Source organism: Lissotriton vulgaris, chromosome 7, assembly GCF_964263255.1.
Source record: "Lissotriton vulgaris chromosome 7, aLisVul1.2, whole genome shotgun sequence".
In the NCBI taxonomy this organism is placed as follows: Eukaryota; Metazoa; Chordata; class Amphibia; order Caudata; family Salamandridae; genus Lissotriton; species Lissotriton vulgaris.
The window spans coordinates 1,045,576,498-1,045,602,846 of NC_141695.1; the positions used below are offsets into that span (position 1 = coordinate 1,045,576,498).

General features: G+C 44.5%; 1 protein-coding gene across 1 annotated transcript in view; it reads left to right on the plus strand.

Annotated features, from left to right (window-relative positions):
- Positions 1-26,349, plus strand: part of PKD2L2 (polycystin 2 like 2, transient receptor potential cation channel) — a 1,643,803-nt gene that overhangs the window by 1,242,330 nt on the left and 375,124 nt on the right. The window contains exon 12 of the mRNA XM_086929456.1: positions 11,921-12,021. Within this exon, the coding sequence (XP_086785582.1) occupies positions 11,921-12,021 (101 nt within the window). The remainder of the gene's footprint in view (positions 1-11,920; positions 12,022-26,349) is intronic.

Below are 26,349 nucleotides of genomic sequence, written 5' to 3' on the forward strand. Positions count from 1 at the left end.
GGGCTTGCACCGAGGATACGTTACGCAGCAGCAGTTCCAAAGAGGCTGCGGAGGAGATGCAGGTCTTTGCAGCTGGTTCAATCCAAGTAGCAGCAGCAATGCTTCAGTGCTGCTTGGGTTTGCATTGGGCAGAAGGGGAGATGCCTCAGGTCAGCTAAATCCAAAGAGGCTGGTAGCCCCTTAAGCCCACTACCAAGGGTCCAGGACTGTGGTGCCACCATTTGGCAAGGTAGACTCACGGATGGCAGACTCCAGGTGCTAGGTTGTTGGAATCCTGATGTGTCCGTGAGGCTTTAGATCAGGATGTGAGCCAGCTAGCCTTTCAAGTAACTCTGGGTTCTGGACTCAAGTGATGCAAGTGCAGTCCTTCTCACCCAGGCAAGAGGGCAGCAGGTCAGCAAAGCAGGGCAGCAGTTTTACAGAGCAGCAGTCCAGTAGAGTGGCAGTTGTTTCAGCAGCACAGCAGCCTTTCTTCCTGGCAGAGTATCCACAGGTCCAGAAATGTACTAAAGTGTTTGTGTATGAGGTCCAGTATTTATACCCAGTTGTGCCTTTGAAGTAGGGAGAAGCTAGTAGAGGCTTGCATTTTAATTGCAACAGTGACCTTCATTCATTCGCCTTGGTCCAGTCTAACTACATAGGGTATGCAGCCCCTTGTATGGAGTAAGGAAACAGCCTATTCAAGTCTAAGTGGAACTGGGCCCAACTGCTCCCCCCCCCCCATTCTGACAGTCACACCTAAGCTCCCCATTGTGTGTGGCTGTCTAGGAGAATTACACAAATCCCAACTGGCAACTACATCCAGTCATCTAACCCAGAGATAGGCACCAATTGGCTATGGAAAGAAAATACCAACTTTCTAAAAGTGACATTTTCAAAATTGTAACTTAGAATCTCACTTCACCATAAGTTAGGATTTTTCATTACAATTCCAGAGACACCAAACATGGACTTGTTACTTGTTCCCATTTGGAAAAAAAATTAATTAGGTAAATTCACTGCTACCCTTGTAGTGTAGTTCCTATATTCCCAATAGGCTCTGCGCATTGGAATAATATACACTATAGATTTGACATAGGACTGAGGTCAGTATGTCTCTATCGAGTATATTAAACTTAATTGTGTGTGTGCCAGCTAACTCAGAGGTCACTGGAAACTTTCTCGAATAAGCAAGAAGGGATTCGTCTGTGACAACCGCATAAACATGACAACTTTGTTTCCCCTAGAACCGGAACAATATCTTCAGAGTCGTGGAAACAATCGATAACTATTTCACTCAGTCAATCGTGCATGCTTCGTTTCTACAGAGTTGCACTGAAATAGAGAGACGGGCGTTTCAATAAAAATGGTTTATTGACCAGTGTTCGTTCTCATGCAAGAGATATGAACTGCTACAATCGTTAGACAGAATGCGAAGTATAATGCGTACAGCGCAAACAGTAATGTAAAATAATACTGTAATAGCATGGTCTGTTGCTTTGACATATATAAAAATACATACTTAAATAACACAGGTTAAAATACTCAACTGGTGCTTCTAATATACTCCCACCCCAGTGTACCTAACCTAGGTCTAGTACGAGGGAAGACGTATGTGCTGTCTTTAGTTATAGTTTAGTTCTGCCAAGAATTGCCAAAGGTTTCTCTAGGTTCTAATCAGCTCCATATCTTAGAATGAGAGAGGATGGTATCTATTTCCCTGGACTCGATCTCCCAACACCCCGTAAGGAGAGTCAGAAACACTGAAGCTGGATTCTCGGCAGGAGGATGACAGCTTCTAGTCAGTGCGTCAGCTGGGGAGTTGGCTTCCTACAGCACTTGCTGTAGCGAGCTACTTCGTGCAAGTAGGTAGTCAAACTGCACCGAATCACACCGTGCTTTGCCATAGCAAGTGAAGGTATATTTATACCTTGAAGGTGTTTAGGAATGCCAGTATTGACGTACAAGTCGGGTATATGAATGTCATGAATGAACCCCTAAGGAATAGATGTTCATGCGTAATAAATGAGTTCTTGGAGAAATCAATATCCAGGCAAGGGGAAGTCCCTACGGCTTAAGAGTCTGGTCTTCCAAGAAGTCGTTGTGACGTAGATGAACGGATGGAAGTAGCCATGCCTGTATTTAGGTCGCATGGGCTATGCCTAAATAAGGACTGGATGTCTATGCCTATATAAGGGCAATGTGAATTGTACCTATATAGGGGCATGAATTGGGAATTGCATACAGAATCAAAATTGATACACAACATCCTATGGTAGAGGTAGGCCTTGCAGTAGTGAAATGTAAGAGTTTTTCACTAACAGGACATGTAAAACCTAAAAGTATGTGTCCTATGTTTCTAAAGACATTTCACTCTGCCCTCCAGGCTGCCAAGGGCCTATCCTATGGGTGGCTTATATGTATTATAAAGGAAGGTTTGGGCCTGGCAAAAAGTTAACTTTGGAAGGTGGAAATGGCAGTTTAAAATTGCACACACAGGCTGTAATGGTAGGCCTGAGACATGTTTAAAGCGTTATTAAAGTTGGTGGCACAATCAGAGCTGCAGGCTCACTGGTAGCATTTAATTTGCAGTTCCTGGGTACATATAGAACCACTTAACTAACGGCTTGCAAGTAAATTAAATATGCCAATTGGGTATCAGCCAATTTTACCATGGTTAGAGGAGGGAGCACAAGCACTTTAGCACTGGTTAGCAGTGGTAAAGTGCGCAAGTCCTGAAAGTCAACAAAAACAGGTTCAGTATACAGGAGGATGAAGACAAAAATTTTAAGGGATGGCCATGCAGAAAGCGACAAGTTGTTAAGAAAACACCAACACATCAGGGTCTTAGAATAATATGCTCCACCAATTGCAGCATTGCTGAGTCAGACTAAATATTCACTAGACACTTTTAGGCACAAGTGGGCACTTAACAGTTAGCAGAGAAAAATGGGGAACAGTATGAGTAATGTCCTGAAAATCTTAGAAAGTGCCCAATTCAAACAATTGCACTTCTACCATATACATAGGGCATATATCAAACCCAAAAGCATTATTATATTTTACTCAGCAAGGTGCTTAATTTGTAAACGAATAAGTGCAGGACCCAGATATTCATGCGGAAGCCTGCGGACAATGCTATCGAAGATCGGGGTTCTGAACACCAAGGCTGTGTTGCCTTGGTTGGTTCCAACCTATGCTTCTTTAATTCACCACTAGAGAACCTTGTGATCTTCATATCACACTTGCATGTTCTTTTTCATCCCTGCTTTCTTCTTTTGTCACTGTTTTTCCATCTTTCTCTGCCATCTTCTTGCCTTCTTTTAAGATTTTCTCTATTTTTCTCCGGATCAAAGTCTGTTGAGGAAAATAAGTGCAAGTCCCTAAACATGAGTGCGATGAGCCCCACCTACCACCACCGCTTCAACTTAAGTATTAACCCAGGACCACAGGCAAAATAACTCAGGTGCAGCGAGGAAGTTGCAGATTACAACTACCAGGTTTGGTACTGCCCTAGGATTTAAGACTATTGGGATAAAGTTATTAAACTAGTCAACGAGGCGACAGACAAAAACCTAGTACAAGCATCCGAGGTCTGTATATCTCATGGAGACTTCTAGCCACAGATTCCTTACCTTAGAATTATCCCCAGGTGTCAGACATGATCTGGAAATGTTTCTTGAGCAGTACCCCTGCGTTCAGTTAGATGGCATCGTTCATCTGTGTCGCATCGTTGACATCTTCCGCGCTGGAAGTGACATGTCTAGTGCCTGTATAGGTGCCACTCCAGTGCCCTGATGTCAGTTCTATTCTTTCCACACCAGTTAATGCAGATCCGGGAAGAGCTACTTTTTTTGTCAATTTTTGCCCAACTTTTTTCGAAATTTTGTTGAAGTGTTTTGAGGTTTTTTCCTCCTGGTGTTATAGGAATGTCATCTAAGAAGGTCACCTTCAAGTCCTGCGGCACCTGACACTGCTCGATGTTGATGACGGATCCGCACCTTGTTTGTCTCTGGTGCCTTGAGCGCGACCACGACTTTTGGCCTGCTCTGATTGCCACGCCATGCACCTGAAGGCCTTGAGGGAGCGATCCCTCAAGCTCCTGGCTACTTGATGTGTGACATCACGAAGATCTAGATACTGATAGAGAGGAAGGTCCCAGGAGCAGTCGTCAAGTGCAAGATCGTCATCGCACTCGAAGTCATCAGGCCATTCGGGTAAGTCTCGCCAATCAAATAAAAGCATACTTCAACTTCACCTCATCTGTTGGGTGACGAGATGAGGCACGGTCGTCAACCGTAGTCTGGCTCTGCGGTTGTGCTAGCGCCTGGGCCGTATCCGCACCTCCCCATGCTTTTAGGAGACTATACATATTTAGGCTGCCCGTTCCCTCTGGCATGCCTTTTGGCTTGTAGGCTCGGAAGGGGTTCCTACTGGTTCTACGCCAACTGCTCCAGTGCCAATCGGACCCTGGAATCCACAGATGACTCCAGAATAGTGCTGGTCATGCCATGTCAACCTTTCCAGGTGCTGGTCTCGAGGCGGAGGCTCCTGGCTTCTACCGGCGCCTCCATCCCCATTTATATCCACAACTCCAACAAGGAGCTGGAGGGGTGTCGCCCAAGGCCAACCTGAGCCATGCCATTCAGGCGGGAGCCTGAGCTCTATTCTTATGGGCTAGGACTGGAGGAGGAATGGGAGGGGTTGCTGGACCCTGAGGAGCACCAGCCACATGATACCAACATAGACTGGTGTGATGATTTGGCAGACGCTAGCGGACTGGATACTTATCCAGATACTGGCATGCTTTCTTCCCCTAATGTGGCTACACAGGAGAGAGCTTTATTTGCAATGGTGGCGATGAGGTGGCTAAGGTCCTGCACCTTAGCTTGCTGGGAGTGTCCCCTTCAGAACTGCTTTTCCTGTTTAACAAGGCAACCTGAGGTCCTTCTTTTGGCCTGGTCCAAACCCAACACAAGTTATCCTGTGCACAGGACAATAGCCCACCGCCCACACCAGTGGACCCCAAATTCCTCACAGAACACACTACCCAGGAGAGCCTAGAGGGCTAAGCCTCCACATCCCGCATAAACCCCGGCGCATTCACAACCTCTTCACTGAATCGGGATACCAAGAGATTCGACAACTAAGGCAAGAAAATATTTTCTTTCACCAGCCTGGCATTGCTCTCTGTGAACACTGCAGGCCTTTTAGGGTGCTATTCCTATGCCCTGTGGGATACGTTTGTGCAGGTGCTGCAAACAATTCCAAAGGAGGTCCGAGTCTTGGTTTACCAGGATGTTGGGAGGGATGCAGCTAAAGTCACCATTAGATGTGTAATGGACACTGTAGGGAAGTAGAATATATCTGACATGGTTGCCCCCACCTTTTGCCTGGTGTTAGCCTTGTGTTAGTGTGTTTAGACTGTAGTACACTGGAATCCTGAAAAGAGCAAATCATAAAAGGCAAAAGTTATATATTTGTTTTGTAGTTCTTAGGACTGCTTTTGATTCTGTCCCCCATAATTTAATTTGGGCGAAGTTATCTGCATGGGGCATTCCAAACCAACTGCTAGACATGATTATATTGCTCTATACTCATACGTGGGTCCAGCTTAAAGCGGGGATAGTAGATGTACAACTCTCTGATTTGAAACACTTAGGGCTCCATTATGATGTCGGGCGGATCGCCACCGCCATGGTGGCGGTGGCGATCCGCCCGACAGAAATGACCGCCCGCCACCCTTTTCCCCCGCCACATTACAATGGCGGGGGGCCGCAGCGGTTGCAAACACCGCCCGCCACTTTTCCGCCCCGGTCGCCTTGAGGCCGGGGCGGAAAAGGTTTCATATGGTGGCGGTGTCTATCAGACACCTCCAGCCATATTTGCATGTGTGGCCATAGGTGCCTTTCCGCGGCGGCGATCCCGCCACGGAAAGGCAGGCGGTCGTTGCCATTGGGGGCCCCTTCGGGCCCAATGTTGAAGGCCGAGGTGGGGGTGCACGGGGGGGTACTTATGGTACCCCCCTTCATTTGCATATACAAAGCGGCAGGCACCGCGCAGTGCCTGCCGCTTTGCATATGCAAATGTGAAAATGCATTTTTTGCATTGTGGCGGGCGGTGCAGAGTGCACCGCCCGCCACAATGCTACAACTACAGGATGTGCCCGCCACTGTGGCGGGCACATCCTAATAGCCCCCACAGGACCCCCGGCCTTATGGCGGGCGGTCCCAATCACTGGTAGGATGACGGGCGGACAAAGTCCGCCCGTCATCCTAATGGGCCCCATAGTGTTCCTAAACAAGGTTGTGTCTTAGCCCCATGTCTTTTTACCTTTTTTATGGCCGATTTACCATCATATTTTAAAAACATAAATGCTCACTCGCTTAACCTTGCAGGACAAAATATAAAAAATTTACAGTATGCAGATGACATTGTACTGTTAAGTCATACTGCTTTAGGTCTACGAAGAGTAATAGAATCATTTATTATTCTAGCTAATGGTTAGTTGATGAACACACAAAAAACAAAAATAATGACAATAGGTTTGACTAAATCAGATATGAGAGTATGGAATATTAATGGGTTAAATATTGAAACTGTAAAATGTTATAAGTATTTAGGTATTACATTTGATGACAGATTGTCTTTTAAACAGCATTTTTCCAACTTAAAAAACTAAAGCTACTGCATTGTCTTATGCTTTTAGAAACATGTGAGACACTTTATGTCCGAACCATGAGCATCTTCTCAAGGTAATGAAATCAAAGTTGATTCCTTCCCTGGCTTATGGGTCAATTATTTTTCAAGGTAAAGACTCAAAAATTCTTGATAATCTACAAATATTTTTTTTTTAAATCGGTCTTTAGGGTCCCAAAGAATATCGGGCACCCCAATGTCAGATTGGAATTTGGTTCGAAAAGACAAACTTAAATAGGAAAATCTGCATTTTTAAAATCTCTATACTCTCTCTTCTACTTCTTGAGAACTATTGCTGGCAGGAAATAATGAGGCATGAGTAAGCAAGTTGTTGGAGAGCCTATTTAACGGAGGGCCTAAATAATTTTAAGTCCCAATCCTTTGAAGATGGAGCTAGAAATAAAGCTGTTGCAGGCAGACATTAACTCAATCAGGTAACTTTGTATCGATTATATTGGATAAGGAGAAGTTTGCAAAAAAAAGTCATGCTTGGTCAGTTATTAACTCATTAATCAAATTGGAGCCACAACCCTATCTTATTTCCCATTTAAAACAGTTTATAAGAGATAAATTCTTGTCACGATTTGGGGGATATCCCACAAAGGATGAAATTCCTTCATGGGTACAAAACTGGCCTTCAAACAGTTGTAGATTATGTGGTTTTTATCATGAATTATTATTGCATATTGTATCAATTTGTCCTCGATTGTTACAAGAGAGAAAAGCCCTATTAAAATCCATACTTAAAGAAAATGGGGTAGGAACATGTCGCCAAGCAATTATAACTTGTCTTTCTGGAAAATCTGCTCGCTTTAATACACAGTTTGTTAAAGTTTATTCTTATTGTAGTAAAAAGATAACTTCTGAGTGTTTCACCTGATATTAGGTGTAGTTTATGATAACTAATAATCTGTTTTTGATATTTCAACGATGCTGTAAAACCTAAACATGCTGATTGCCAACTGTAACTCCATAACTTGATCTTGAAGATGCATGTACGGGTCAGGAATGGAAATTTAACATGGTTCTGTTTGACTGTAGTAATTAGTTATAATCCTTATTATCAACTACTTGTTTGTTTCTGTACAGGTTGATCTGTGAGAAACATTTTATACTTTTAAATATTAATATAGAACGTTGTTTGCAAGAAAGGCACTTTCTGGGGGAATTGTATAATGGCACTTTAACTATGGCACTTTAAACATGGCACTTTAAATCCATGAATTTAAAAATAGGAAATGTAGTGTTGGCCGTTTTAAGAAGATGTTATTATTATTTTATATATAAAGTAGCGTTATCATTTGTTGATTTGTGTGAAATATTCAATTTTGTTATTAAAATAGAATGTTAATTCTAGTAAGGTTGGCATTTTTGAAAAGAAAATGTATAACAGCACTTTATCAATAGCACTTTAATTTAGGATTTTAAAAAGTACCATAGTATTGATAGTTTTATGGAAGATTCCATTAATGCACAAAAACTGTTACTATAATAAGTGACAAATGAATTTAACTCCAAAACCATTCTAAAATTAGCAATGTATTGTTGTGCTTTTGTCGCTGGAAGAAAGCACAACTGTTCAACTAAGTCCGTATAATTTTGCATTTATGTACAAATTAATGTATTTTATATTCCATGTTTGTAGTGATTTTTACTAAACAACAATAATGATTCTTCTTCTTCAATGTGCTAACATACCTGTTTTCATGGTATATGTGTTGTGTAATTATATCTCCAGGTAGGTTAGTGTTTGGTGTTGTAATAAAGAATACTTTATTTTACTAACAGTGGTGTGGTTCTTTTCTGTGTGTGACCCTGAATGACTGACTATTGTCGTAACTACAACTGTTTAACACCCTCCTGTATAAGATTTATCTTCTCTCCACGCTTCCCCTTTAGAGGTTTGGTTATCAGGGGACCTATTACCCTAGCACTAAGAGTTGGCTGGACTCAGTGCAGAGTGTGTCACCAATAAGTGTATTCTATATACTGAGCTATGCAGAGCCAGCCTCCTACAGACACGACCAACTCACTGGGCAGAGAGGTTTCAACGACAGTGGCCATAGAGTGCCACACTGGTTGAGGACTACTGGCTTTTCTTGGAATGTCCAATCATCTCTTATGGACATGCCCTTTGATGGCCCAGTCTCTTTGGAGACAAGGCGGATTCGACGCTGGAGTGCTTTAAGGACAGCAGGGCTATGGACAGGTCCTTGGGCCTTTCCATGGTCCCTTGTCATCCTCAATCCGTCTTTCGCTCCTTTAATGGCCACGGAAGGGGTTTCCAGTTGCACTTTTACCTGCACAGGTACCGCTGAGGGAAGGCTTCCCAGCCTCTGCATGTCCGAGGATTGGGCACCCACAGACCTCGAGTGTTGTGCAGCCAGAGGCCGAGCCAATCAGCCACACTCTGGTAGCTGCTGCCTCCAAAGCCTTATAGTCTGCCCTCTTACCATCATGGGCACCCAGTGGAGAACAGAATCTGCCATCACCTCGCCCACTAATGGTCTAGAATATCAGGGTAAATTCTCTGACATGATCCAGGTCTCGAGGGAACTGCGAAAGATCTGCAGTGGTGGTGAACATACATACCACAATTAGGTCAGTGTCAAGTTTTGCAGATCGTCCCTAGGGGCTACTCCCTCCCCTTCAAGACTTGCCCAACATCCATGCCTCCTACTTATGACAGGCTGACGGAGGACCACCTATTCCTTCTCCGCAAGAAGTGACAAAGGAAGCATGAAGAGAGTGCCAATGCCAGAAGTAGGTTGTGGTTGCTATTCCCACTACTTGCTGGTGTCCAAAAAGGACAGAGGCCATTGTCCTATCATCAGCCTGCGCTCTCTAAATTTCATCCTCAAGAAGGAGAAGTTCAAAATCCTCGTTTGTTGCTTATGTCTTGTCTGCCCTGGACCCCGGAGAATGGATGGTAGAGTTGGACTTGCAGAGCATGTACTTTCACATCCTGTTGCACCTGCCCACAGATGTTACCTGTGGTTCACAGTAGGTCACAAGCACTTTCAGTTTGTTGTGCTCCCCTTTGGCCTTCCAAGCGCCCCTTGGGTGTTCACCAATGTGATGGTGGTAGTTGCAGTTTATCTGAGGAGATCAGGGGTGCCAGTCTACCCCTATCTCGATGACTGACAGTTGAAGGACTGCTCACCCCAAGCTGTCTCCCACCTTCAGACCATGGCAGCTGTTCTGTATTTGCTGAGGTTCACTCTCTACGTGCTGAAGTCACACCTGACTCCTTTCTGGACATTGTGCAGTTTCTGGACTATCCTCCTGAGCGGTAAGTCCAGAATATTCAGGTTATGATACCAATGTTTCAGCCCCTATCCTGAATTTTGGTGACACTGATTCTGAGGCTACTGGACCTCATGGGCTCCTTCATACTGCTGGTGACACATGCCCATTGGCATATGCGGGCTCTGTAGTGGAAACTGAAGTTCCAAAGGGTGCATCAGGGGAATCTCTCCGACATGGTCGAGATCTTGGAGGGAACAGCAAATGATCTGCAGTGGTGGTTAAGAAATCACAATTGGGTCAGTGTCAGAACCCTCTCCCATCCCCAACTAGATCTGGCGGTAGTGACAAATGCATCACTCCGCCCATCTGGGAGAAGTGGAGATCAGAGGCCTCTGGTCTTTAGCGGAATTTGGAGCTCCAGGTGATCTGACTGGCATTGAAAGCCGTTCTACCCTCCTTCAAGGGAAGGCTAGTGCTGGGGTTGAGGACCCTTTGTCAAGAGGCCTTATGTCTCTGAACATGGCTGGAATATCAGGGCATTTCCCTGGTGGTTCAGCATCTGGTGGGCTCTCTGACTGCCAGAGCGGATTTACTCAGTCACAGATACCTAGCGGTTCACTAATGGCATCACTCAGAGACCCTTTTCATCTCTAATAGAGCTCAGGCATCCTGTACACGTTTCCACCCATACCAAACCTGACCAGAGTTCTCTAGAAGACCAGGAACAACCGGGCCTAAGTCATTCTTTTTGTTCCTCACTGGGCATGGAGAGTGGTCAACTGAGCTGTTGAGCATGGCTATTAGTCCTTCGATCGGGCCGCCCCTTTGGGACAGTTCTCCACCGAACCTGTCAACGCTATGCCTTCTTGCATGGAGATTGAGCGGTGACAGTTGGCAGCTTCATCCTTCCTCCCGGAGTCTATAATGTTATCTTGGCAGTCAGGCGCCCCCCCACCAATATGGTGCCGTTGGAGAAAATTTGTGGCATGGTGTTGAGACAAGCAGATAGATCCCCTTTCTGACTCACTTACTCATCCTTTCTCTGGCCCAGTCGGGCTCTGTTCTGGGCACTCTGAAAGACTAAAGTTGCTTGATAAGCCATCAATCTTAAACCCCTATTTCAAATAGGTTTCTGAAAGGTTTACAATATTTGTTTCCACCTTCTCCCTATTGGGACCTCAATCTCGTACTCACTTTCCTTATGTGCGCTCCCTTTGAGCCCCGCACAATTGTCCACTCCAACTGCTTACCACCAAGACGGCCTTTCTTGTGGTTATAGTATCTGCCTGGAGGGTCAGTCAGCTTCAGGCATTGTCATCCAAGCCTCCTTATCTGAACATCTCCCCAAACTGGTGTTTGTACCAGAGCTTCAGTTCTGGGCCATACAGAGGAGGACCATCTTGCAATGGATCGTGCTGTAGATCAAAATCTGTGACGCATTAGTTAAAACGCAACCCCCTGAAGGTTTGCGTGTTCTTCAGCCGTTTTGCATGTTTGGTCCTGCAGGACGACCTCATGTGAAATTGGTCCGCAGACCCACCTCGGGAACGTATTGCTTATTGTTGGGGATGCTTAGTACCACCGGGGAGTGATGGATCACAAGACACGATTTGAGGGAGTACGTGGCTTCATTTATTACTTTCTGGAATCAAAGTAGGTGGGGAAATCTCGGATTACTGGTAGGATGGTTGCACAAGAAGGGGAAAGCAGTCTCTCTTCCGGTTTCCTAGCTTCGGGACGGGGTAGGCCAGGGTCCTCCAGGGTTCTCTCGGTCTTGTCCTTGACACGCTTGACAGGCGGGAAAGGGAGGATAGGAAAACAAAACAAAAAAAAGAATAAACCGGGGTCAATAACTGGACTGGTGGGTTAAGATTTTGTTGATGCTACCGTCACCTGTTCTATGTGTGTTTTCAATTAAATAAATATGTGCATGATACCTATTTATATGAGTCTAATGAGAATCACTGCCACACTCAATTATGTTTATTTTCAGAGTTATGAAAGAGCACTGGTGAAACTGAAACTCAGAAAAGCAACAGTGGAAAACATTCCAGGAAATGTATATTTTGAACCGTTTGAAGAAGACGTGAAAGGGTATGGAATCATGTGAGATTATACTGGAAGTAATACTGGCTACAAATTGAAAGATGTGAAGTGTAAACATGTACCTGTAATGAGATTATTGAGCAAGGCTGACACTCTTTAGAAGGTTTCAGGGGGGCACAATTTTTGCATTTATTAGCTAATAATCCAAAAATGCTGAGTGTGATATTTCAATGCTTTAAATTAACATAGAAACCTGCATAATGAGCACGAAGACAAATTTTGAGTTCCATGCACATTTTCAGTGGTGTTTACATTACAAAACATAGCAAGAGCGCTGTCACATTAAAAATGCGAATTCGTTTCAGTTCTGGTATGTCTTGTATTTCAGTTACATATATTTCCAACAATCAACCACATTTTTTCGGCATATTCAGTTCCATACTAAGTAAAGACTTCTTTAGTTACAAGTTTATTTATTGGTGAATTAGAATTCACATTTTCAACATAATAAGTTGCACATTTTCATTAAAACTCCATAACTTCTTTCTAACCTCAGCTACGTCACCAATAAAAAGTCACAATATTTGCCAGTTTTTTATCTCTCATTTTGGAAATGTGAACTTCTAACCATAATTGAAAAGTAAGTTGCATGTGTAAGATGTGTTCTCATTTTTAAAATGTATGTATGTATTGCTAGCTACTGATTGTTGATGCCCATTTGTTGAATTGCATGAATATGTTGCTGATTTTTATGAGTTTTGATTGATCTCTTAAAAAGCCCAAAAGTGCCACAGAAGTCGTGAATTACTAACACCTTTAATCAGACTCAAAAATTACAGACAGCCATGCTTCTTCTATCTTAAGCCATGTCCCGACCGCAATGATCATGCCCCTCTCTGGCTCAAACCTATTAGGCCTTTGTCCTTTCTGTACCACATCTCACTTCTTTCACCACACCCATTTTTATATCTATCTTATCATTTAAGTTGCCATGTTGGGGTGCTCAACCCAAACCCTAGTACCACACTTTTTAGTATTTCAAAAGCTGCCGTTTTTGGGAGTTGGAATGTTTAACCTGACTACAGTATTTTGTGGAGTATGCACTCCCCTTTCAAATACGTCCTAAGGAGTAGATTATAGTTGTCAACTTTTTTGCAGAAGAGATCTTACAATAAAAAACTGTTTTGAGTTACACAAATCTGATTCGCAAAGAACCACATATATTATAAGGGTCCTGTAGTTTTGGAGGACGAGCATCTGAAGGATGGTCATCAGTTTGCTCTGATCTGTTAGCCAGCTCTAATTTTTGGTGGGTGAAACTAAATGCATTCTCAGCTCTTCAGATGTCTTGGTCTAACGAAACAAACATTGGTCTGTACCAATGTGACTGTTACTATGGTCCATAACAGCTCTGCAATCTGCAGCTCGTGGCTCATTAGTTCAGGTTCTTGGTTCTTGGATTATGCACAATATTTGTTCCCCAGCACTGGAGTGTTCAAAGAATCACATGTTTCAATTGATGCCCTCATGCCAGGCTGGTAACCTTCAGTAGTCAATGTTAACACAGTAGTATTCCAGTACAGCAACTAACATTGAAAATAAATTAAAAACAATCATCCAACTAATCAGTTTTGTGAGCTCAGAGCGCTGACCCTCCTTAGAGAAACCAACTGTCAGACTTTCTACTGCAAATCTGGTGAATGGTTGGGGACCTTCTGATCGTCTCCTGAACTGAACTTAACTATTATTCAGCTTTTCTGATGTCTGGAATGTTCATCCTTCACCCCCCTGTGTCATCCACATCTTTGTGGTTGGGTTGTTGATCGCAGAGACGTCTGTCATATCATGATAGATACTCCAAAAAGAAAAAGACTTTTCAATCTGTGTGTGTCCTGTGGAGCAAGAGTGTTTTTGTGGGTGATCCATGTACAAATGGCCACATCTGCCTAGATAAGGATGAGCATTCTGCAAAACAGTGCATCATTTGCAAGAACATTAGCACCATGACACTCCAGGACAGAGAAGGCCTGCTGTGTGGAGAAGTGTGGCTCACCGGTTAGAGGAGGCAGACCCGGATGCAGAGGTCAGACCTGGATCCCCGACGGGGCAGGGTCTTGAGCTAAAAAATGTCCACGGACTCAATAATTCTCCCCTCTGTCATTACTTGAATCATGGGTTCACACTCTGCAACTCTGGGCAATAGCTTGCTTAATCTCCACTACGGCCCCACCGCGATGGGATGCCTGGCTTTCACCTTGGAGATGCCCAGTAGGGGTTATCTCGCATGGAAAAGCCAGGACGGGTTCCCAAAGCAAGCGCATTGAGACCTTACGGTGAAAGGCGCTATATAAGAACGTATGATTTACGATTTATTTATTTACTATCACTTGAGGTATCTTGACCTAGAGGTGACTCCTTAAAGAGTGCTCTTCTTGGCATTGCTGCAAAAGCCAGATATTGAAAAGACGACAGCTGAAAAGATCTTGTCAATGAAACTCTCTGGGGTCCTGCCTCTAAGTACAAGACATCTAGCGCAGAAGAGAAACCTCCTGTTATGACCAAGGCACACAAGACCAATGAGTGGTTAGCATTAGCTCATGTGACAGAGTCTGTCAAGATCTACTTTCAAATAGACTGTCCCCAACAATGCCCCATCAACGAGCACTGCCCCCATCGTCGAAGAAGCCATTATCAGCTCCACTACTGCCGGTGAGCAAGAGACAGTGTGCACGAAGCACAAACGTCGATGTCAGAGGCTGCATCAATAACGAGCGTAGCTTTGTTGGTGAGTAAACCACAAAGAAGAGTAGACCTGAGAGAAATGTTAATTACTCCAGCATAACCAGTGGAATTTGGCAATTTTACAAAGAAATGTACTTGAAATTTCCGAAATTATGCTATTACGCCACTTCACGTAACTTCAGAGAGAAAGTTTAATGCACGATGTAGTTTGGGTAATTCTTTACACAAGGTGCATTTCAAGGGGAAACATCATTTACAACGATGTCTTTTCCACGCTTGACGTTTTTAACGATCCACTTACCCCGCAAACGTCTCTTCAACGAGGGAGCCTTCAACGACCGTCTTGACCACGAAAGTACGTTCAGCGTGGGTTGGGGGGAGACGTGGTATTCCGTCCAGTCGTGCTGGGGGGGCTGGGGGAGGGTTGGGAGGAGGGCTGGGGGGGTCTCCCCCCCAAAAAATAACAACAAATAAGGAGCGAGTTAGATAAATAAAAAAAAACGCTCTGTGGTATTAATGAGGTAAAAGGAATGACCCTCCCCCAAAGACGTGCAGTGTACGTAAAAAAAACAGTCCTTTTTTTATTTTAGAAGACGTGTTTTGACGCTTGTTTCCAAGGTAGATGGAAGTAAGGGGCTGCTGGAGAAAGACGTGCAGGTAAGACGTTTCTACCGTGGTACAATCCTTCGTTGTAAATTCCAGTGTGGTAAAGCCACTTGCGATGTAAAATTCGCGTGGTAATGCCATGTGTGGAACTTGTAATAGTTGAAAAATCATATATTCCATTTCAAGTAGATTTTTTACCCGCCTGCTCAGGTAATTTTTGAGCATGAAACTACAACTCCGAATGCGAGCGGCTAGAACTCAACTTTGAGTTGAGTTTTTTACCCAGAGTCCGTTCAAGTAATTATTTTAGTGCAAGATGCCTTTTGCTTAATTACACATGATTTTGAGTAATGATGAGGTAACTTCGAATAATTATCCTACAGCAAAGCACACAAGTTTCTCAAACCCCTAATTCTGTGCTCGAGATTTCCAGAAATGACATGTAAGACCTTAACAATGACAAAGCCATCAACAATAACATCCCTTGCTTTTGCTCACTTGATGAAGATGCAGTGAGGACGACTTGGTAGATGATGGTATCACAAACGTTACCAGCTGCACTGAAGAGGATCATGGTCACTTCATAGACAAGGACAACACCATTGATGATGCATGCACTCACTATGTTTTGAAGTATATGAAGTATAATTCAAAGCTGTAGACATGACTTTTGATGCTGAGCACCTGTTTGGTAGACATGCTAATGAGCAGCCGTGGCTCGTGCAGGTAGGTGCGGTGGGCTGAGTGGGGGAGATTTCGATGGACGATGACGAGGGAAAATTAAATAAATAATTAATGAGGCTTTACAAACTACTAGGAATGATGCATACACTACTCTTTAGGTATTTTGCAGTAGCAGCAGCCTTACCAGTACAGATGCCAGTACAGACAGTGAGGGTACTACCTGTCTTAGATTCATCAGCATAAGCAAGGTCACTATGGCTAACAGAGACAAAATTTAACTCAATATGGGAAATAACTCTAAACTACCACTGTTAGCTCTCACCTGTTGTTTCCGCAGGAACGATATACAAGTGTCAGAAGAAAGGTCCCTTCACTGTATGTAAAGAGCAGAGAAGGAGGTTTGATGTATGTACTTGTTTGTTTTCTAGGACTTTACAAGTCTATGGAACTGTTTCTATAGTGTAAAGACTTTTGCTACCTGTTTAACTTCCCTCTTCCACTATACATCATTTCCAGTCCATACCGAATCATTGGTGCAATCCATATGAAAAAAGGATAGAGAATGAAGACACGTTTTGTACACCACTTTGGTAGTGCATCTATGAAACTATTAATACATGTAACAACAAACACTCACCTGCTATTAAGAAGTAGCAGTGAGTTAAGTATAGTCCAAGCATTCATATATCCATAAAGGAACTAATAAGGGACTATGCAACAGTATGACTAGTTCCCTTTAAAATGATTTGCAGGCTGTAACTATGTCTCCTTAACGTCAGGAAGCACTTAAATGTGCTGTTTCTATTTTACAGCTTTACCCATTGTGTACAGAGAGAATACGGAATCTCCAAGGTCCTGGGACCACAATCAGATAAGTAATAGGCATTTCATAAGCATGCCAGCATGAAGGCGCTTCCACCTTAAAATGCCTATATGATGCTTTAGGTTTTCTCTTTTCTTTGTTTTTACAGGAGCAGAATATGCACAGACAAAGAGGGTGATAGCCGGAGCAGTGGAGAACCGCCACACAGACCGACTACGGAACGCCAACCACAGCAATCTCAAAACAACAAGAAAGTGACGAGGTGAATAACCTGGATGCAGGGGCCAAGCACACGATGAATAGAATGTTAAGCTCTTTTCCGTGGCGGAGGCAGAGCATTCACAATAACCACCATACAGAAAAGAAGAGGATAAGAGTGTACTTGACTTGTCTGCCTCCTTTGAAGTCTGTCCCAGTGAGGAGAAAGATGCGAGCATTCGTTTCAGCTTGATGCAACATCACTTCAGATCTCTGGTTCAGAATATAATCTGGTATGGACGTTCAGTAGAGTTCATATCTGATAGAGACTTCTAGCTGCAGATTCCTTACCTTTGAATTTCCCAGGCGTCAGGCTGGATCTGGAAACTCTTGCTGAGCAATAACCCTGTGTGCGACGTTGGGTGGCTCCATTCGGCTCTGCATGACGTTGTCGGCGTCGTTAGCGTAGGTTATGACATCGCAGTGCTTATATAGGTGCCACCCAGACGCGCAGAGGTCAGTTCTTTTCTTTCCACGCCAGTTAAGCGTCGATATGGGAAGAGCTACTCCTCTATCACTTTTTGGCAGGCTTCTTCTCGACTTTTGTTGAATTTTAGGATTTTTTTCTGACTGCGTGTGCGAGGGATGTGTTTGAGGAAGACAGATTTCAAGTGTGCAGGGCCTGTTCCCGCATAATGTTGGTCACTGATCCCCATCATGGTTGCCTCTGGTGTCTCGAGCACGACCACAATTTTAAAGTCGTGCTTGAACTGCTGGGCCATGGCTCCAAAGACTTTGAGGGAGCAGGTGATAAAAGTTCCCGCGGCCCGGCAGTCGACACCCTCCAGCGAGACTCCGGGGAGGTCCTGGTCTAGATCGAAGAAGAGGAGGTCGCAGGACCAGCTTCCGGAGCCCTATGTCCTCTTCTTCCCACTTGAGGTCCTCGGGACACTTGGGGAAGAGGCATAAGAAGAAGAAGAATTGCAAGCGGACATCATCTTTGCCTCAACTGGCGTCCGTCGTCGAAAGAGGTAAGGAGCACGGATGCTCTAGGCATGGTTCAGTGGAGCCAGAGTCGATTACACGCCTCCCCCCTTTCCGGGATCCGAAGTGATTCCCGCTCAAATAAAAGAGATTTACGAGGCCATGTGCATGTATTTAAGGCGAACGACCTTGTTGGCGAGCCTTCAGGCCCTGCAGGGTTGGGAGGGGCCCCTTCGGGTTCAACGCGGTAGGCTCCAGCCTCAGCGCCGGTGGGGCCTCAGGGATCCAATCCAGTGGGTTTATTATTTTTCGTAACCTAACAAATTGTAAACATATGCATTACACATTATTGGAATAGTTTAAATGCGATGTAATTTAGAAATTGCACATGACCAGGTGAAACGTTTTTTTAATAACTGTAAAATCAATGTTAGTTATAAACTCAAATCATCATATATAATAATTACTGTAACATGCCCCTTATTTAGTGCATTTTCTGTAATTTATGATATTTTAATTGTCCCATTGATGCATATGTGTATATTTATATCACTTATCAAGTTTGAATAAACACACCTATATTAACACTTTAAAACAAAGTTATACAGACTTTGTTTGGTGTAAGTGTCCATTGTCATGATGAATGCTTGCACCAAAATGTAAATGTCCGTCACATTCTTTTATTAATAGTGTATTGACTTTACAAATTAGACATGTAAAAAAACATTTTTATTTCCTGTCCTAAATGTAAATGAAAATATATAAGTTGCATTGTCATCATTAACATTTCCAGGAATTATGAGAACAAACTTTGTCAAATTAAAATTGTTTTTATTAACAAATGAAATACTTCTCTCGTATACATTTCTTAATTTTTAAACATAAAAAGGGTAGCAGAAATCCGTTATCTTCACTACATGATGTTGTTCTGTTGCCCAAAATGTACCTCCTATACATACTGCCAAAGGGTAACGTCCTTAGGAAGGGGCATCTATTAGGTACAGAGAAAGCACCCCAAGGATCTTTCTTGGGTGGGTCTAGGTTTGTCAATCAATCAATCAATTAAAACTTTATTCGGATACAATTTTGTGTCCATAAAAGTATACAAACAATTAAAAACCATTGTTTAAAATCGCTAAAATGTTTAGTACACAGTATAACAAGGATATGACACATTTTATAGTAAAAAGAACCGTTAACAATCATTAGCAGCAAGATTCATATGAAACACACATAAACAGAGACATCAGCACACTTATAAAGCCATTAGTTTCTATTTCAACCCCAAAGCACAGTCTATCGTTTTACACGGAGTCATAGTTTGCGCGATATTTAACACACACTTTTAAAAATCGGGCTATTGGAGCGATGTTATACTCAATGTCCAAGCATTGTAGGGCAAGAAGGGCCGGACGGCAGTGGCGCAAGTCCATGAATTTCACCAAAGGGATAATCCACCGCTTACGTGGAAATTCATAATAGCTGCAAAACAAAGACTACGTGCAATAACGATTGCTCTGACTGCCCATCACATGGGCAAGGAGAGAGGTTGCTAGACCAATCTTTTGTCTTCGGGAAAGTTAACTGCCGGTGAAAGGTATTAAACCGGAATCGCGTCAAAAGATATTTATCATAAGCAATGACACCAGTTAGTAAGTATGGCTGGATCCCATGTGAGACTTGCACCGAGACTAGATGGAGATTTGTGGGTTTTAAAATCTCAGATGCCAAGCGAAGCTCACGAAGATGAGATAGACACATATTTTTCAACTTTTTACGTGGAACCTCAGTTATGGTCTCAGGGAGTAAAAAGGCTGTTTCCATGTTTACATCTCTGAGAAAGTTATGGACATAAAGTAACCATGGGATATTTATCCAATTTTCCAGTGTGAGGCAGTCAGAAATAAGTGAGCGTGTCAGTTTACATTCTATAGTTTGCCAAAGACGGTGCCATAAAAGAATTGGTTGGACAGCAATAAGATCAGAAATATTGTCCTCACCCAACTCCATATGACAACCGAAGGTTGGGGGACTTTTGGGGGCAGCCAAAAGATACCGCAGGAAACCGTTTTCTACTTTTTGGATAGATTCCGTGTTTACATGCCCCCATACCCCTGCCCCATACATTGGCAATGGGCAGCACTTAGCCCTATAAATCTGGATCAGTTCCCGCGAGGGGCGCTGGCCCAGTTTTTGGGCAAATGTAACCAAAGCTGTTGTAGCTCTAAGGAACCCCATCTTTCTGGCTAAAAGAGCTGGACGCCAGCTGGAAGTATTGTCTATCTGGATTCCTAAATAAGGGTATGAGTTTGCGCTTTCCAGGGTAATATTGTTGATCTGAGCGCCGCCAGGGTGTTTAAGGCGTTTCCCCAAATGCATGACAAATGTTTTCTTCGTGTTTACATTTAAGTGTAGACTTGCCATGAAAATGCTGTATCTATCAAGAAGGAGTTGGAGTTGACATGGGGTCCTGGCCATGATGACCGCGTCATCCGCGTAGAGCAATGCGGGTATTGGGCGACGATCAATCATGGGCAGGTCCTGACTTCCTTCAAGCATCGCAACCTCCAAACCATTCATGTAGAGATTAAAGAGGAAGGGTGCCAGAACGCACCCTTGTCTGACATCCTTAGCTACTGGGAAAGATGTTGTGACTCCCCCCCCCCATACCATACCGTACTTTAGTTGTGGCCCCCGTGTAGAGATTTTGGATAAAATATACCAAGGGAGGATCTACCCCCATGGACAGAAGGAGATTCCAGAGTTTGCTGTGGGAGACGCAATCAAAAGCCGCCGAAAGATCGATGTATGCTAAATGCAGCTTCCCCTTTTTTGCCCCAACATATTTACCTATCAGTAGAGACAGGTTTAGGGCCTGCTCCACTGTCCCCAGACCCTCTCGAAAGCCATACTGCAGGTCAGAAATCACTTGATTACGTTTGGACCAGTCTTGGAGTCTTTTAAGGAGAAGCCGACCCATAACCTTGCCTGTGGAGTCCAAAAGGGAGCTAGGACGATAACAGGCAGTGTTATTACGGTCACATTGTTTGATTGGGGCCCTTAGTTTTGCGAAACAACTCTTTTTTGATTTCGGTAGCGATGGCAAAAAAACAGTCAATACCTGGGCAGGGTCCGACTGTGGGCTTAGGCACACTTCGACAAATGGGAGAGTGCGTTTTTAGTACTGCAGAAGTAACCTTTTCAGGATCCACATTATCCCATTTAATTGCGTACCCATTCAGTTTATTTACCCTTAGTGACTCCTGCGCTAGGAGTGTTTGCTTACTACGTAGTGCAGGCATATTAGGGATAGTGATAGTGAGAGTGTTGGGAAAATGATCGCTACTGGCATTGGTTCCTGTTCGAAAGCTACATAGTTGCTCTTTAGTAGCTTGCGACACCAGGATGTAGTCTATCAAGGTAGATAGACCCCTGCCATTAAATGTCGGGGTAAAAGGCACAGGAGGGGATACTAGCTCATTTGCAAAGCCCAAGTCTAAGTTAAACATTATTTCAGTGAGAGAGTTCCCTAGTTTTGTGTGAGGGAAATGTGTTAAGTTAAGGCCCACCTCATCGACAATACCACAATTGTTTGAGTCCCCATCCTTACAAAGATTTAAATTAAAGTCCCCTCCCCAAACAATACTAATAGTAGAGGTAGGGTTTTTAAGCCGCTCCTCCATTAGAAGTAGGGAGATATTTTCCAGAACTGGGAGTACATCCTTTGGAGACAAGTTGTTATAAAAGTTCACTATATAGAACACGTATGTTTTATTTGGTGTTATTTTAAGGATCTGGAAGTAGGGATTGCTGTTAGTTATTTTAATATTGGTGATTTGCAAATCATTTGAGACGTATATCACCAAGCCACCTTTCGCTCTACCACATAATGAAGGTTGGGCAGGGGAATTAAAGGTTTGTAGCCTTGCAGGTGGATGGGAACAGTTAGCCAAGTTTCGTGCAGGCATATGATGTTGTATACCTTAATACTAAAGAGCCAAGATGGAAGGTCTACCTTAGTACGCAAACCGTTTACATTCCAGAATATCAGGTTGAGGGATAGGCCAGGTTTAGCCGAACCCCCCTCAATTACGAAGTCTACAGCTGGAGGTTTAGTCATAGCCCTGTGGAGGCCCTCGTCTGAAGTTGCTGCAACAAGAAGAGAGTTGGAAGTCTCCTGCGCGCACGACTGGGTCTCCTCCACAGCCCTGCTGGGGGAAAGAGGTTGGAATTCTTGGTTTTCTTTATTAATGCATTTCGGGAGCGTGGGGGACAAACAAACTGGAAGCTTTGGTAAGTGAGCCAGTCAATCATTTGCATCCAGGCCTGATGGGAGATTGAATCTATTAGACGTTTGGAAGGGTTCAGACCAATAAAATGGGTTATAGCCATTATAGCCATTACTGCTGAACAAGCAGCGATTATGGCTGGACCTAGGACATTCGTTAGGGTAGCTAGTTTGTAATCCCGGGTTTGAAATGAATTCTACTGCTGATCTTGGGTAGAAGAAAGTCAGTTCACGTGTTGTGATACCCCCTAGCCCACTGTCCTGAAAATCAGTTAAAATGTGATTCACAGTTCTACTATCTGAAAAGTTAACAATGATAATGTCACCCGGTAGGTCTTTTCTGCTACAGCCCAGCCAGGGCAGACGTCTAACATGGATGATTTCTCCGTTCAAGGACTGAGGGAGTGGGTGATTTTGACGAAGCCAAAACAGGACTTTATTTTTCAGTTGGAATTTTTTTTCCGTCTTGCCTTCCTCTAAGGGCGGAACGCCTGTCAGGACGACCACGTACGGAACCGCTTCCGGAGGGAGATCTACAGGCCTAGTCCTGGGCTTGCTTAATTCAACATGTTTTGCCCGTGCGCCTTGGGCAGGCGTGGGTTGATGCTTTGAGACATTCCCACCCCCCTGTGTGTTAATCGCCCTAAGAACAGGTGCTGTATGTGATACTTGTGGCGCATTTGTTTGCACAGGATTTGGGTTTTAAGGATTAATGGTCTTTGCCCTTACCTTTTGAGGGGGGGTGGGATTATTACTTTTGACACCAATTTTTACCACAGGAGCAGGTTTTAAAGGAGCAGATATCGAAGATGGTGGTGCCCCTTTTTTTCGAGTGACAGGTACTGGAGTCGGAACTATCATTACCGAAGGTAACGTTGGGGGAACGGTGTCTAGTTGGACCTTATTTGCTACTATATTCTCCCTGACTACTTGTTCTAAGGACCCTAGCTGGGCAGTCATTTGTTTCAGTCTCTCTATTACTGGGAGGATGAGGGATCTTACTATATACTCAATAGACCCCACAATCTCAGAATTAGGGGTTACCTTAGAGGGAAGAATTTGGGAAGCATGCAGGGCCGGTATCATGTGGGGTTGTAGGATAGGTAAAACAAGGCTATTTTTAGGGTCAGAATTAGACGTTTGAATAAACCTGCTCACTTTACCCCGTGAAGTACTACCTCCACACTTTCTCCTTCTTTTTGTCAGCGGGGGAACTTGATGAAGGTCGGAGTTGTTCTTAATAGAGTTAGTTTCTGCATGAAAAATCTCTGCCACAGATGTTGAAATGGTCGCCTGGGACTCAGGAAGGGGAGACAAAGTACATTGTGAAGTTGAAATAATAACACTTAGTTGACTGATTGAATCACTAATAGAGTCACTAATAGAGTCTATTAAGGTATGCCTATCTTGAAGAAGCAGTGGAATACTGTCATTTCTGGAAGATTCGCAGGCTGCAGGAGATGTGGTGACCTCATCCTGGACCGGCGTATTGAGATGTGTAGATGGCAAAGATGTACGCATGTTCTTTATATGCTCAATAGAGCGGTGTCTGTCAGTCCGTCGCTCGGCAAGAGAGTCCTCCCTATCAGCATCAGGAATCACCCTAATTACAAAATGATCCAGGGTTCCTTTATTAGCCTTTTTTACTGACTGGGATTTTCCCATAGTGTTCATGGTTCGTGAAGTTTGGGAAAAATAACTTGCAGTCTGGGAAATCGAATATAGGTTATGACCCACTGTGCCTTGTAGAATTGTTTAGGAAGTCAATAAAATTATGGCACTGAAACAAATGGATAAGGGGTACAGATGGCAATTGTATCAAAATGTCTTACTTGAAATGACCACCTCGTGGATGACAGAGGGGGGCCCCAGCCCAGCCTCTTCCGGCCTTTGACGGCCGTGGACGGCCCGCCCTTTGCCCGGGCTTCGCCCGGCGTCCCGCTCACGTCCCGCGTTGCGGGGGACGCCGACCTTTATCGTGCCTCCGGGCGCCGAGGGTGACGACCAAGGTCTGCGCCGCCCCAAGGTGTCCTGGGAAGCCGAGTCCTCCACTCGGCGGCTGCCTGTGATGTTCGACGCGGCAGAGGGAGAACTCGGGCGGTGCAGGGGAAGTGGGTCCGGCAAGGATTTTGCCCTGCAGAGTGGCCGTCAACAGAATTCAGCCCTGGGTCAGTGATGCAAATTAGATTACGCCCCTTGGTCGGGGGACGCCCACCTTTATCGCGCCTCCAGGCACCGAGGGTGACGGCCAAGGTCTGCGCCGCCGCAAGGTGTCCTGAAAAGCCGAGTCCTCCACTCGGCGGCCGCCTGTGATGTTCGACGCGGCAGCGGGAGGACTCGGGCGGTGCAGGGGAAGTGGGTCCGGCAAGGATTTTGCCCTGCAGAGTAGCCGTCAACAGAATTCAGCCCTGGGTCAGTGATGCAAATTAGATTTCTCAGGGCTTAGGGACAAGTAAGGAGTCAATTCAGGAGGAGGAGTATGGATTGGTAGGAGAGGATTAGGAGGTAGAGGGAGCTGGAGTGGGTGATGTGCGTGTGTCTATGTTTTGCAGTTGTATGTAGGTCTGGTGTTTGGGTTAGTGGGTGCATTTGGTGGGTGTTGTTTTACATGTAGGTGTGCTTGTGCGTGAATGTATTGGTTTGGTGAGTGCGTTGTTGAGGTATTCGGAGTGGTTGTGGTACGTGTGTCTATGTTTTGCAGTTGCATGTGGGTGTGATGTAAGTTGTGTATGCTTGGATGTGCGTGGTTTGCCTGGTGTCTGGTATTCTGGTGAGTGGGTTTGTGGGGTATTGTTTTACATGTAGGTATACTTGTGTGTGAGTTTATTGGTTTGGATGAGTGTCTGTTGGGGTGGTTGGTGTGGTTGTGGTGGTTGTGGGTGTGCTGGTGGTAGTGGTTCTAGGTGTTGTGGTGGTCTTGGGTGTGCTGGTGGTTGTGATGCTTGGGGATGTGGTGGTGATTGTGGGTGTGGTTGTGATTGTGGGTGTGGTGTTGGTTGTGATATGTGTGGCTGTGGTGGGTGTGGTGGTTGTTGTGGTGTTTGTGTATATGGGGTAGTTGTGGTTGTGGTGGGTATTGTTGTGGTGGTTGTGGTGTCTGTGGGTGGAGTGTCAGTAGTATGTGTATGTTCTTTGTTTGTTCATGTGTATCTGATGGAGTGGATGCCTGCAGAGCATAGAAAGTGTTTGGACTTGGGGTGAGAGTTGGGATTTGGGTTGAGGAAGGGACCTGAGTTGAGGCACAAGGTTGGGGGGCTCAGATGAGTGAGGAGGCTATTTTTGCAAGTGATCTCTGCATGGCAGATATTCAACTCTGAATGGCATCCAAACATTTGTAACCATTTGTTGCATTTGGCAGCTAAGACCCTGTATGCCATTCACTATCGAACTCTGACCTACAGAGATGTTACACGAGGTTGCCACAGAGTGGCTCCGTGTAGCGAGACAGTTGAGGAAAAGGAAGAAGGAAATGATGAACTTCCCCCCTCTACTTTGTTTCCAGTCTCCTGCACTTACCCATGTGCTTGACTCCAACGCCCGCATGGGAAACAACAGCTCCCTTAAGGAGGACGACTTCCTGAACTACAAGCGCGCTGATATCACGTTTTCACAAGAACAAAGTGTGGTAGACGCTGACCCTTGTGACAGGAAGTACGATACAGAGGCAGCGTTTCCCGTTCCGGATGCCAGAGGAGGAGTGGCGCCGGAGGATTCCAGTAGAGGCAACCCTGAAAAGATCTGCGTGTTTGACAGAGGGATCCCAGCCCTTTACGCTTTCCTGCCACTCTCGGAGAGCAGCAAAGATTCAAAAAAGAATCCACGCCGATAATCGCCTGCCACATTCCAAGTGGAACGTGGTTAACTAAGGTGCGTGGACGCCTTAAGGGCTCGTTCAGCCACGAAACCCAAAGCACTAGAAGAAAATGATAGCGGGGAAGGGGATGGAGGATACCGGTTTAGAGTGATTTTTTCCCCATTAGTGCTGACGCTGGTGAAGGTTGGCTGCTTAGCATACCTTCCCCCACCCCCATTCCTTGATAAACAAAAAAGA